Here is a 14,610-nt window from a genome sequence, read left to right as displayed (position 1 = left end):
TGGAAGCTCTGTGCACGTGCATTCTTTTTTCCTTAATTGAAGTTTAGTTGCTTTACAGTGTTTTCCTGTATATGGCAAAGTGATTTGCACAGGCTTTTAAAACAAACCTTTCATTTTATGTTGGAATATAACCGATTAACAATGTTGTGATAGTTTCAGGTGGACAGAAAGGGACTCAGCCATGCCTATACAGGTATGCACTCTCTCCCAACCCCCCTCCCATCCAGGTTGCCACATCACATTGAGCAGAGTTCCCTGTGCTGTCCAGGAGGTCCTTGTTGGTTATCTGTCTAAATATAGCAGTTGCAGTGGCATTTTAAATTTGCTCATTTGAGTAAGTAGTTCAGTGACATGTTTTACAAGTCAAAAAAATATTATTAAAGAACCAGTGAAGGGACTTCCTTGTACCCAAAGCCTAGTTTTGTTCAGTTCCCCTGCTCAAAGACAACCCTTGTTTTAGTTTTATTATGTCTTTGAGTTTCTTAATCATAGATCAGATAGGAATATATAAAAGGGGAGAATTCCCTTCCCTCACAATAGATTATGTGCTATTTATGCTTCCTTTTCTTTTAAGAAAACTTCCCTGCTTTATAGCTGTTTAATATCCGGATGGAATGGATGTTACATGGTTTATGGAACTAGTCCCTGGTCATTTAGGTGATTTCCAACTTTGCGAATACTACCAGCACAGAGACTAACACTTGACCTTTGACAACTGAGACACGCACAGATTTGCCAGATACTGGGTAGATTCCCAGGATGGAATTGCTGGCTCAGTTTTGCCAGATACTTGCCAGATGAACGCAACTGATTGTTGCATTTCCCCTATTTTGAGTGAGGGTGAATATCTTTCTTTCATTAAAAAAAAAGAAAAATTTATTTTATTTTTGGCTGTGCTGGATGTTTGTTGCTGCTCTCGGCCTTTCCCTCGTTGAGGCGAGTGGGGGCTACTCTAGTTGTGGTGTGCGTCTCTAGTTGCAGAGCATGGGCTTAGTTGCCCCTAGGCATGTGGTATCTTCCCAGGCCAGGGATCAAACCCAGGTCCCCTACACTGGCAGGTAGACTCTTAACCACTGGACCACCAGGGAAGTCCTGAATATCTTTTTGTATGTTTAAGAGCCTTTGAATTTTCACCTTCTGGTGAGCTCTCTGTTCACATGCTTTGCCCATTTTCCACTTGGGGGTTGGTCCTTTTCTTACTAATTTCCTTAGCTCGTTGTCTGTGATACAAGAACAAATATTCTCCCCCACTTCTGTCACTTGTCTTACGGTGTTTCTTTCTGTTTGTTTGGTTTGGTCATGCGGAAGTTTTTGGTTAAATATACTTCCATTTATTCAACTTGGTTGAACCCATTAATCTCAGTTCCTGTGGTCTCTGAACTTTGCTGCTGCTGCTAAGTCACTTCAGTCGTGTCCGACTCTGTGTGACCCCATAGACAGCAGCCCACCAGGCTCCCCCATCCCTGGGATTCTCCAGGCAAGAACACTGGAGTGGGTGCCATTGCCTTCTTCCTCTGAACTTTGAATAATAGGTTACTCTCACTTTAGGACTATGGGCTCAGTCTCCGGTGTTCCTGTGTGAGTTTTTTTTTAATTGGGGTATAGGTGTTTTACAATGTTGCATTAGTTTCTGCTATACAAGAGGTTTTTCTGTATCAAAACTTAGTTCTTTACTGAAAATAACAGGTTTACATACTTCAACAAAGAAACATGTATTCTTATGAGCTTTTGGTTAATCACTTTGTTTCTTCACATAATTCTGTGATGGTACAAAAACATCAAAATAATGATGGCATAAAAATAGTTATTCTGGAGTATGGGGCATCTGTTGTATTTATTTAAAGATCTAGATGATTCTTATTTATTGAGGTAGCATCAGTTTTGAGAGACATGACTGGTACTCTAGTGCCTATGTGTGTATATAAGTAGCCCCAGGGTCGCCAATATAAAACTGGAGTTTAGTGGTTTATCTCCTAAAAATGTTCAAGAGAAATTTAGAGACAGCTACAATATTATAAAAATGAAATATAGGGAAGGATAAATCAGAATGTCTGTATGGCAACATTTTGGTTTATTTTTGTTTTACTCATCACTGCCCACTTCCCGCCTTGCTAGATTCTTCCTTCTGTAAGACCGAAACCCCCAGGCACACCCCACCTCCCTACCCCAGGAGCCTCCCTCAGTTCCTCCTGTCACTCCTGCTGTACTTGAACCTCCTGGGGGGTGGTGATCAGTACTTCCCCATGTGGCCCTGCACAGGGCCTTGTCATAGCAGGCCACCAAGATTTGTTGAAAGAGCTCGTGGGTGGTAATTTTTTCTTTTTTTCTTCTTTTCATGTGAAAGAGAGAGAGCGGTAGTACGATCCCCTCATTCATGAACACAATCCCAACAAAAGAAACTCCCCCAACTCTGATCCGTACCAACAAATTCACCGAGGGGTTTCAGAACATCGTGGATGCCTACGGGGTCGGGAGCTACCAAGAGGTGAACCCAGGTTGGAAGCCTGAATTTGCTAGTCTTTATATTTTATACATTCTGTACATCACTGCTGCTTTTTTTCCCTTATGAGAATGTAATAGATATTTGGAAAAATAGGCTCACTAGTAACTGTTTTGTTATTTAGTATAAGCTGTTTATTTTATTTTTGAATGTGCCTGGGGGCATGTGGAATCATACTTCCCCCAGCCCGGGATTAAACCCATGCCCCTGCATTGGAAGCATGCAGTCTTAATCACTGGACCACCAGGGAAGTCCCTAAAGTGTTCTTTTTAACCTGTCAGTTCTCTCTTGAGAATTTGGGAGAAAGTCAATATCATTATATGCGGTCGTGTTTGCATTACTAGAAATTTCTGCCTCTGCTGCCAGTCAGAAATCTCTTGCTTTTCCTGCAGCTCTCTTCACCATCATCACTTTCCCCTTTTTATTTGCCGTGATGTTTGGAGACTTTGGACATGGTTTTGTGATGTTCTTATTTGCCCTCCTGTTGGTGTTAAACGAAAACCATCCCAGACTAAATCAGTCACAAGAGGTAAAAACATAAACCCTCCAGCTCATTATCTCCTGTGAGGTAGCATTAGTAGTGATTACCTTCTGTTTGACTAGAAAAAGAGACATTTAAAAATGTTTCATTTTTGGCAATAACTGAAACCCACCTGACTGAGACCTAGGTGGGGTGGGTCTTTATTCTTGTGTGATGGGAAGTTCCGTGCCGTGAACTTGATTTTTATTTATATATATATATATTTTAAGTGTTTATTTATTTGGCTGTGCTGGATCTTAGTTGCAGCATGTGGGATCTTTAGTTGCAGCATGCAGACTCTTAGTTGCAGCATGCAGACTCTTAGTTGCAGCATGTGGGATCTAGTTCCCTGACCAGGGATCAAATCTAGGTCCTCTGCACTGGGAGTGCAAAGTCTTAGCCACTGGACTGCCAGGAAAGTCCCCATGAGCTTGATTGTGAGCAGCCTGGAGAGGAGCGGTTAAGAATGTGCCCCGACAAGCTTGATCACTTCAGCCCCTGTTCCCTGTGGTCCTGTCTCACTCACCACACTTCGCTCCCCACAGATCATGCGGATGTTCTTCAACGGTCGCTATATCCTCCTGCTGATGGGGCTGTTCTCAGTGTACACGGGCCTCATCTACAATGACTGCTTTTCCAAGTCGGTCAACCTCTTCGGCTCCAGGTGGAACGTGTCTGCCATGTACAGCTCCAGTCACAGCCCAGAGGAGCAGAGGAAGATGGTGCTTTGGAAGTGAGTGTCTGCCCGGCTGCCAGATGGTGTCTAAGGTGGAGGGTGTCACTCCGAGGCTCCCTCCCCCATCACGGGAGGCCCTCACGCTTCTTTTGTGTTACAGTGACAGCGTTGTCAGGCACCACAGCGTGTTGCAGTTGGATCCCAGTGTTCCCGGAGTGTTCCGAGGCCCTTACCCTTTTGGCATTGATCCCGTGAGTATACTCCTCCCCGTAATATCTCAAGTTTCTCGCTAGTACCACCTAATTTTTCAGTGAAAAATGTTGTTAGTTTTAACCACTCCGTGTGGCTTATTCCCTTAGGAATAAGGGCCTTAGTTCCCTGACCAGGGATGCAGCACTTGCCCTTAGCAGTAGGACCTCAGAGCCCTAATCATTGGACCACCAGGAATTCCCAGGATCACCTAGTTTTAACTGCTACAGAGGTTTCACAGACTGTTCAGCACGGTTCAGGTGGTTTTACCTAAGGGGTTGGTTCTCGGGGGGTTTCTGTCTGGATGACAGAGGCTCACCGTGTATTCCGAGTCAGGCTGATTTGCAGATGAAGCTGACAGTTTGAGAAGCCAGGATCAGTGCCTGAGTACAAGTCCACAGAGAGCTGGGGTCACAGTCTGTCCTACTGCCCGACCCCCTTGATTCTAGTGAAAAGTGCCGTGAAACATGTGCTGCTGCTCCCATTTCTTTGTGCACATTAATTGTTTTTTTATCTTTTGTTTTAGAAAGAAATAGTATGGAATTTTAGAATGGGAAAGGGAACTGAAGCTTATCATGGTGCTTATTGAGGTGGTGGTTTGAAAGGGGAAAAGTGTGGGGAGAAGGAAAGAGAGGCAGTGGCTCTGGGGCTGGGGCTGTCCCCACCTACCCGCCCTGCCATGGGGCTTGGCAGGCGGCTGCTTATGAGGCCCAGGCAGCGTCTCTCTAGATTTGGGGTTCTTCTCAAGGAATCTCAGCCTTAAGAGAAGAGCTTAGAAACTACCTCAAGGGACTTCCTTGGTGGTCCAGTGTCTCAGACTCTGCCATCCTGATGCAGGGGACCTGGGTTCAATCCCTGACCAGGGAACTAGATCTCACATGCCACAGCTAAGAGTTCACATGCTGCAACTAAAGATCCTGCATGCTGCAGCTAAAACTGGGCGCAGCCAAGTAAATAAAGCTGCGTCAGAATTGGTTTGGAGGGAGGTGATACAGTAATGAAAATAACTCACTGACAGGAGTTTGTCATCCCCTTATCTGAGCTCTCCAAGGGAACCTCTCTCCTAATTGTTTATTCTTGTCTCTCAACATAATTTACATAATTGAATATTGTTGCCTCGAGTCTTAATACGATAGGAAACTTGAAAAGCCTTGACCACGGTTTCCTTAAGGAATAGCACTTTTATCCTAAGGCAGTTGAAGGGAGTTAAAGTTCTCTTTTTTGGTGTTTTGTTTTGTCTTTAGATTTGGAACTTGGCCACCAATCGTCTCACTTTTCTAAACTCTTTCAAAATGAAGATGTCTGTGATTTTAGGGATTACTCACATGACTTTTGGAGTCATTCTGGGAATATTTAACCACTTGTAAGTACAGATTTTTTAAAAAACCAGTATTTATAAATCAAGTTTTTGGTATTAATATTTCTTAAACTTTGCTTGATGATAGACTGCCTAGATCTTAAAGGTAGCCAGTATGGGGGTATGTTATATTCATATGATCCTGTTTTGATGATCAGTTTTTTGGCAGCTTCTTTAATGGCAGTCCACTCCAGTTACTATTGCCTGGAAGACAGAGGAGCTTGGTAGGCTACAGTCCATGGGGTCCCAAAGAGTCGGACTTGACTGAGCGACTTCACTTTCACTTGATTCAGCAAATATTTGTTGAGCATATAGAATGTGCCTGGCACTGTTAGGGGTTGAACAGAGAGATCAGAAAAAAGTTTTCACCCTCGTGGAGTTTACTTTCAAGTGAGGGAGACATGCAGCATGTTCATTCACATTTATTTCTAGAGGTGATTTTTGTCATATTCTTTTTTATTTTATAAATCAAAAACTTTTGGTTTGTTTCTTACAGCTGGTATATTAGAAGTAAGAGATGATGTCTTTTTTCTTCTAATTGAATCTGAAAGGGAAAGACTAGTCTTCTCTCCTGTCCTCACATCTTTTTGTGATTATATCTGGATCATAACACAGATGATGTGATTCTGAGATAGGCTTTGTCACAGAGAATTTAAGATTAATTTCCTCTTTACTTTTTATCTTAGTCCAGCTGCGTGCTGCCACTAAGACCCGGTGCAGCCAAATAAGTAAATGTTAAAACATTTGTTCATGGGTTAATCAATTCTGTTTTTTGCCCTAGGCATTTCAGGAAGAAGTTCAATATTTGTCTGGTTTCCATACCAGAACTGCTCTTCATGCTCTGCATCTTTGGATACCTTATATTTATGATCATCTATAAGTGGCTGGTTTATTCAGCCGAAACCTCCAGAACTGCTCCTAGCATTCTGATTGAATTTATTAGCATGTTTTTATTCCTGGCTAGTGACACAGGTGGTCTTTACCCAGGGCAGGTAAACAATCTTTTTTTTTTTCTTCCCCCATTCTTAGGAACTCAAGGGAAGTCCTCATGAGAGCCTTTTTGTTTCGATCAGTAGAGTGATTAAAGGTGCTTCCCACGGCCTCCCTGGCGCTGAGCGGCTTTCTGTTTCTCTCTGTTATCACGAGGGTGTCATTTTGCCATGAGTGCTATCTCCAGGGCTCTGGTCAGGCTGTAATCCAAACTTGCTGCCACTCCTTAGCTGTCAGAAGTGGTGGGGAAAGAATGTGTTACTGGAGGGTTCCCGAGTACTGCTCATCCATCTGTCTTTCCAGTTTTTTCTTTTCTTTTCTTTTCCAGTTTTTTTCTTTTTAAATAATTTTATTCATTTATTTATATTTAAATAATACCACTGAGCCACCAGGGGAAGCCCCTCCGGTTTCTTTAAAATCAGTCTCTGACTCAGCCAGGCTTTCAGAGAACTGGCAGTTGGACCGTGGCACATGGTCCTCTCCAGAAGTGACTTTTCTATATAGATGCACGTTTGTGTGATGCCACCCATATCAGCTGAGTTTAAGAAACAAAGGGTGAAGACCCTCTGACAAATATAATTTAGCTTGCGTTTACTTTATGTTCCTTGCTAAAAGACATTCTGCTTGATTGTCACTAGTTTCAGTGTACCAATGACACTGTTGGGACGTCTTTGCGTTTTAACCAGCTTCCTCCCCATCTGCACCAACAGGAGCATATCCAGAGGCTGCTGCTAGTCATCACAGTGTTGTCAGTCCCCGTGCTTTTCTTGGGAAAACCACTCTTTCTGCTGTGGCTGCACAGGGGGCGCAATTGTTTTGGGGTCAGCAGGGTAAGTGTGAGTTCAGATGCACGATTGTTGATGGTGAGCAAAGTCTGTTTTTAGCTGTGGAAAGATTTGTAAGGAAAACACCTTCCAGGAATGCCAGTGGCTAAGACTCCATGCTTCCTCTGCAGCGGGCATTGGTTCAATCCCATCGGGGAACTAAGGTCCTGCTTGCTGTGCAGTGTAGTCAAAGAAATAAATAAATAGATTTGGAAAAAAACAGAACACCTTCCATGGGGTCCAGGCTTTGATTTAAAAGCTAAAGCTTCCCTCACTGAGCACTCTGGGGTTGGCTGTTCTGCAGAGGTGTGGTGCCAGGAACTTGCACATCTGGGCATGGGAAACTGGTCCCCCTTTAATGAACCCCAAACTTAACAGGAGCTTGCACTGAAATCTTTCAGTGATGCTGGTCATAACTAGAGTGTTCCTCTTGCTTATTCTTACTTCTTCATTTTTTAAAGTGCTTTTTAAATTTAAGTAACATAATTAAAGGAAATGTGGGAAATACAGAAAATAGTGCCTTGAAGTTTTCCTATACAGTTATAAACAATGTTAACCATTTGTTGAGTTTCTTTCCAGAGTGTTTTCTTGTTTGTCTGTATTTCTTTTTTTAAAAAATTCTGGTGCTGGGGTGGCGGAAATATTGTGGTAAAATACATGTGATGTAAATTTTCCATCCTCACTGGTTTTAGGTGCACAGTTCAGTGTACACCTAAAGTACACACTGGCATTAAGTATTTCACACTGTGCATACAGCCTCCCACCCGTCTCCAGAACTCTTCATCTTCCTAAACGGAGACTTCATATCCATTAACACTAACTCCACATTTCCTCTCGTCCCAGCCCTTGGCAACTATCCTTCTACTTTATGTGTGTATGAATTTGACTGCTTTAGGTATCTCATACAAGTGGAATCAGGTAATATTCTCCTTCTATTTTAGCATAATGTCCTCAAGATTGATCCATGTTGTAACCTGTGTCTGAATTTCCTTCCTGGGAATTCCCTGGCGGTCCACCAGTTGGGACTCTGTGCTCACTGTTGAGACTTGCCTGGGTACAATCCCTAGATGAGGAACTGAGATCCCACAAGCTATGTGGTGCCAAAAATAAAAAAAGAAGAGAAAGAATTTCCTTCCTTCCTTTTTTTTTTCCACTTTTTGACTGCACTCCATAGTATGTGGGATCTTTGTTCCCTGACCAGGGATTGAACCTGTACCCCTTCCATTGGAAGATGGAGTCTTAACCACCAGACTACTACGGGGGACCCTTCCTTCCTTTTTAAGGCTGAATAATATTCCATTGTGTGGATAGACTACATTTTGCTTCTCAGTTCATCCACGAATGGGCACTTGGGTTGTTTTCACCTTTTAGCTGCTGTGAACAATGCTGCTCTGAATGTGGGTATAAAAATATCCATTGGAGTCTTTAGCTTTTAGTTCTTTGGGGTATATACTAGTAATGATCGTTCTTTGTTTAATGTTCTGGGGAGCCACTGAACTGTTCCACAGTGGCTACACCATTTTACATTCCCATCAGCAATGCACAAGAGTTCTTCTACACCCTAATCAACACTTACGTATTTTCTGTTTTTTTAACAACAGCCATCCTAGTGGGTATAATATGCTCATTTTCTTTTAAAGGGCTTTTTATTCCTGAAGAACTGAGTCTTTAACAGTTAGAGTTGAAGGGGTTCTAACTTTGATGTTGTCACAACCTTGTGATTTTAAAGGCACTGACTGTTTTCTTTGGGTTGTTTTTAGAGTGGCTACACACTTGTAAGGAAAGATAGCGAGGAAGAAGTTTCTTTGCTGGGAGGCCAAGACATAGAAGAGGGGAACAACCAAATGGAAGATGGATGTAGAGAAGTGATGTGTGAAGAGGTAACCTTTTCAGTTACTGTTGTTGATGTGAGGAGCCAGACTTGCACAGAGATGATTGTCACAACGAGAGTGATAAGAATCCCCTGTTTTTTTAAATTAATTTTTACTGGAGTCTAGTTGACTTACCATCTGTGCTAATTTCAGGTGTACAGCAAAGTGCATCAGTTATACATACACATACCAGTTCAGTTCAGTTGCTCGGTTTTGTCTGACTCTCTGTGACCTCATGGACTGCAGGACGCCAGGCTTCCCTGTCCATCACCAACTCCCAGAGTTGCTCAAACTCATGTCCATCGAGTCAGTGATGCCATCCAACCTCTCATCCTCTGTTGTCCCCTTTTCCTCCTGCCTTCAAGCTTTCCTAGCATCAGGGTCTTTTCCGATGAGTCAGCTCTTTGCATCAGGTGGCCAAAGTATTGGAGCTTCAGCTTCAGCATCAGTCCTTCCAATGAATATTCGGGACTGATTTCCTTTAGGATGGACTGGTTTGATCTCCTTGCAGTCCAAGGACTCTCAAGAGTCTTCTCAAACACCACAGTTCAAAAGCATTAATTCTTTGGTGCTCAGCCTTCTTTATATGTATCCATTAAGATTCTTTTCCCATATAGGTCATCACAGAGTACTGATTAGAGTTCCCTGTGGTATACAGGAGGTCCTTATTAGTTGTCTGTTTTGTATATAGTAGTGTGTATATGTCAATCCCAATATCCCAGTTTATCCTTTCCCCCACTGTCCCTTGGTAACCATACATTTATTTTCTCTATCTGTGACTCTGTTTCTATTCATTGATAGTAATCATCTTAAACATCAAAATTCAAAGCAAAACAACCGTTTCTCAAAGCTTTCCAAATACTATTCTCTTCATAGAATTGTCATCATAAGGATTTGGGGTTAACATTTTGTGGTTCTCAGTCTTACAATGGGATTTATAGCATTAACATCACAAGTTGTGATATTAAATGACTTAAGGTGCTATGAACATTGCTTTCAGAAGATTCTCATCTCCATGAGAACTTCTCCATAGTTGTAAGAAAGAGACCCTGTTCACACTGGCTTCAGGGGGATTCTGCTGGCTCAGGTCAGGATGAGGGGAGAGGGGGCCTCAGGCTGGCGGGGCTCTGGATTCCAATCCCAGCAAGTCTAGCTTGGGTTTTCTTTGCAAGTTTGCTTCACATTCTGAAGCCAGTTGGCCCCACGATGTTGGAACTGTAGCCACAGTGAGCACTGGGCTCATTTTCTTCAGTCTTTCAATCAGAGAAAAGCACTCTTACCGTGAGGAAGAATCCTAAGAAGTGCTGTGATCTGCCTGGCTGGCGTCACTCGCCATCCCCAAACCAGTGACTGCTATAGTTGCCTGCATGGGCTGCCACAGCCACACACTCGGGGGCTTGAACTGAAGAAATTTATTTCTCACGGTTTTGGAGGCCAGATGTCCAAGGGCAAGGTCTTGGCAGGGTCAGTTTCTCCTGGGGCTTCTCTCTGTGGCTGTGTCCCGATGTGGCCTTGTTGCTGTGCCTGCATCTCTGTGTTCTCTTCTTATAAAGACATCAGTCCTACTGGATCAGGCCCCAACCTTAGACCTCATTTAACACTTATCACCTCCTTGAAGGCCCCATCTCCACACATACTCATATTGGGGATTAGGGCTTCAATGTATGACTGTTGGCAGGGACACATTTTAGCTAATAATGACTGGCTATGGATCCAAACGCCCTCTTCCAACAACGCAAGAGAAGACTCTACACATGGCCATCACCAGGTGGTCAGCACCGAAATCAGATTGATTATATTCTTTGCAGCCAAAGATGGAGAAGCTCTATACAGTCAGCAAAAACAAGACCGGGAGGTGACTGTGACTCAGATCATGAACTCCTTATTGCCAAATTCAAACTTAAATTGAAGAAGGTAGGGGAAACCACTAGACCATTCAGGTATGACCTAAATCAAATCCCTTATGATTATACAGTGGAAGTGAGAAATAGATTTAAGGGATTAGATCTGATAGATAGAGTGCCCGATGAACTATGGAATGAGGTTTGTGACACTGTACAGGAGACAGGGATCAAGACCATCCCCAAGAAAAAGAAATGAAAAAAAGCAAAATGGCTGTCTGAGGAGGCCTTACAAATAGCTGTGAAAAGAAGAGAAGCCAAAAGCAAAGGAGAAAAGGAAAGATATAAGCATCTGAATGCAGAGTTCCAAAGAATAGCAAGGAGAGAGAAGAAAGCCTTCCTCAGCAATCAATGCAAAGAAATAGAAGAAAACAACAGAATGGGAAGGACTAGAGATCTCTTCAAGAAAATTAGAGATACCAAGGGAACATTTCATGCAAAGATGGGCTTGATAAAGGACAGAAATGGTATGGACCTAACAGAAGCAGACGATATTAAGAAGAGGTGGCAAGAATACACAGAAGAACTGTACAAAAAAGATCTTCACGACCTAGATAATCATGATGGTGTGATCACTCACCTAGAGCCAGACATCCTGGAATGTGAAGTCAAACGGGCCTTAGAAAGTATCACTACGAACAAAGCTAGTGGAAGTGATGAAATTCCAGTTGAGCTATTTCAAATCCTGAAAGATGATGCTGTGAAAGTGCTGCACTCAATATGCCAGCAAATTTGGAAAACTCAGCAGTGGCCACAGGACTGGAAAAGGTCAGTTTTCATTCAGATCCCAAAGGGCAATGCCAAACAATGCTCAAACTACCATACAATTGCACTCATCTCACACGCTAGTAAAGTAATGCTCAAAATTCTCCAAGCCAGGCTTCAGTAATACGTGAACCGTGAACTTCCAGATGTTCAAGCTGGTTTTAGAAAAGGCAGAGGAACCAGAGATCAAATTGCCAACATCCGCTGGATCATGGAAAAAGCAAGAGAGTTCCAGGAAAACATCTATTTCTGCTTTATTGACTATGCCAATGCCTTTGACTGTGTGGATCACAATAAACTGATAATTCTGAAAGAGATGGGAATACCAGACCACCTGACCTGCCTCTTGAGAAACCTGTATGCAGGTCAGGAAGCAACAGTTAGAACTGGACATGGAACAACAGACTGGTTCCATAGGAAAAGGAGTATGTCAAGGCTGTATATTGTCACCCTGCTTATTTAACTTATTATATGCAGAGTACGTCATGAGGAACGCTGGTCTGGAAGAAGCACAAGCTGGAATCAAGATTTCCAGGAGAAATATCAATAACCTCAGATATGCAGATGACACCACCCTTATGGCAGAAAGTGCAGAGGAACTAAAAAGCCTCTTGATGAAAGTGAAAGAGGAGAGTGAAAAAGTTGGCTTAAAGCTCAACATTCAGAAAACGAAGATCATGGCATCTGGTCCCATCACTTCATGGGAAATAGATGGGGAAACAGTGGAAACAGTGTCAGACTTTATTTCTGGGGGCTCCAAAATCACTGCAGATGGTGACTGCAGCCATGAAATTAAAAGATGCTTACTCCTTGGAAGAAAAGTTATGACCCACCTAGATAGTATATTCAAAAGCAGAGACATCACTTTGCCAACAAAGGTCTGTCTAGTCAAGGCTATGGTTTTTCCAGTGGTTATATGTGGATGTGAGAGTTGGACTGTGAAGAAGGCTGAATGCCGAAGAATTGATGCTTTTGAACTATGGTGTTGGAGAAGACTCTTGAGAGTCCCTTGGACTGCAAGGAGATCCGACCAGTCCATTCTGAAGGAGATGAGCCCTGGGATTTCTTTGGAAGGAATGATGCTAAAGCTGAAACTCCAGTACTTTGGCCACCTCATGCGAAGAGTTGACTCATTGGAAAAGACTCTGATGCTGGGAGGGATTGGGGGCAGGAGAAGGGGACGACCGAGGATGAGATGGCTGGATGGCATCACCAACTCGATGGACCTGAGTTTGAGTGAACTCCAGGAGTTGGTGATGGACAGGGAGGCCTGGTGTGCTGCGATTCATGGGGTCGCAAAGAGTCAGACACGACTGAGTGACTGAACTGAACTGAGCTGAACTGATGGATCCAGGGTGAGACGGGAGCAGAAGCGTCTCCTCCCAGGGAAGGGGAGCGCAGTCCTGGCGGATAGAACCAGCGTGTCTGCTGCTCTTGGCTGCTTTATTGTCTTGGAAACTCTTTGGCTGTTCTGAGGACTAAACAAGATTTCTTTCAGTTAGCCTTTTGTAATTATTATGTAATTTAGTGCTTTAATTTGAGACAAGTAATAATTAACTTTCTAAGGTCATAAAAAAAACAAAAAGCAGACCTGGAAGAACGTGAGAGGCGTCTTGCCCAGTGTTCTAGTCTTTTCACTGTTAGGGACTCTTTTTATAATTTCTTGTTCTCAGACTTGTATTAAGATGCTCTTATCCATTAAACACACATACATTCACAGTATTCTAATCTTGTGGTTGGTGGATGCCTGGTTTTCATGATACGTTTTATAATTACTAAGAGTAGCTCAAGCACCTCATTGGGCTGTCTGAGGGCCATGGCGGCTGTAGCATCAGAGTTCCGGAGTTCCGGTCCAGTGCCCTCAGCTCACCTGTGGGGTCACATCCTGGGGACAGGGGAGTGGGAGCTCCGTAAATCGAAAGGTGTGTAGTGGCAGAGCCGTGAGCAGAAGTCCGATCGCGTGACTCCCTGCCCCTCACGCTGCAGCGCGTCCTCAGCAGCATTCCAGAAGCCAGGCCTGTCACTGTCCTGCACGTCATGTACAGACTCTAACCCACGTTGTGTCATCTCTCGTAGTTTGATTTTGGAGAAATATTAATGACCCAAGTAATTCATTCCATCGAGTACTGTCTGGGATGCATCTCTAACACTGCTTCGTACCTGAGGCTCTGGGCACTCAGTTTGGCTCACGCACGTAAGTTTCTGGTTTGACCTGCAGTTCCCAAACTCTGGGCCAGGGCCCCCCTCAGCACCTCAGTTAACTCATGGGGGCACTGTGGGACACCAGAAAATTTTGCTGGAAAGGGCACTGTCTATGATACTGTGTGAATGGGGACTGTTAGGTTGTTTGGACTTGACTACTTACTGCCCTGCTCTCCTGGGTATTTCTTTTGACTTCAGGGTGCTGTGGGAAAATTCACTGGGACACGAGCTGTTTTCAGGACCGAGAAGGCTTAGGAACCTCTGGCATAAGCATTTTACTCCCTCTGCTCTGACCATTATCATTTTTGTTTTTACTGTTATTTTAATTCAGCCCTGCCTTACCAAGTGTGATGGTCTAGTTATGTCAAGCAAGTCCTGAAACACTGCTGATGAATAGTTTTGATTACAGATAGTTCTTCTTTTGCATGCTCTGGTGATGCATGGATTTCAGTTACCTCCATTTACTTAAGTCTCACCAGCCGCCCAAAAACATGGTTGAAATTTCAGTTTCTACGATAAAATCTGAGTATATGGGTACAAAGCGCAGGCTCCACTGCTGGCCTTTTAGCCTACAAGTCACTATGGCAATAATACAGACGGCACTTCATGAGCAGAGACCAGCGACATCACTTTCAGAGCCTGTTGTGATTGGCCCCTGTTTTTTTTCATTTCCTTATGCATTTATAAACAAGAATAAGAGAGTGTTTTCATGTTTTGGTAATTTTGAAAGGTCCCAGAACAACTGTCATTTTCCC

At 43.3% G+C, this 14,610-nt stretch overlaps 1 protein-coding gene across 1 annotated transcript in view; it reads left to right on the top strand.

The window, feature by feature from the left end:
- Nucleotides 1-14,610, top strand: part of ATP6V0A2 (ATPase H+ transporting V0 subunit a2) — a 42,020-nt gene that overhangs the window by 23,085 nt on the left and 4,325 nt on the right. Inside the window, exons 10-18 of the mRNA XM_040250607.1 lie at nt 2,345-2,495; nt 2,893-3,029; nt 3,566-3,753; nt 3,857-3,947; nt 5,190-5,308; nt 6,084-6,294; nt 7,003-7,122; nt 8,877-8,996; nt 13,730-13,847. Of these exons, the coding sequence (XP_040106541.1) occupies nt 2,345-2,495; nt 2,893-3,029; nt 3,566-3,753; nt 3,857-3,947; nt 5,190-5,308; nt 6,084-6,294; nt 7,003-7,122; nt 8,877-8,996; nt 13,730-13,847 (1,255 nt within the window). The remainder of the gene's footprint in view (nt 1-2,344; nt 2,496-2,892; nt 3,030-3,565; nt 3,754-3,856; nt 3,948-5,189; nt 5,309-6,083; nt 6,295-7,002; nt 7,123-8,876; nt 8,997-13,729; nt 13,848-14,610) is intronic.

This window comes from Oryx dammah, unplaced genomic scaffold, assembly GCF_014754425.2.
Source record: "Oryx dammah isolate SB20612 unplaced genomic scaffold, SCBI_Odam_1.1 HiC_scaffold_12, whole genome shotgun sequence".
Classification (NCBI taxonomy): Eukaryota; Metazoa; Chordata; class Mammalia; order Artiodactyla; family Bovidae; genus Oryx; species Oryx dammah.
The sequence above is the reverse complement of the archived record's forward strand: the minus strand, read 5'-3'. Positions and strand labels throughout refer to the sequence as shown.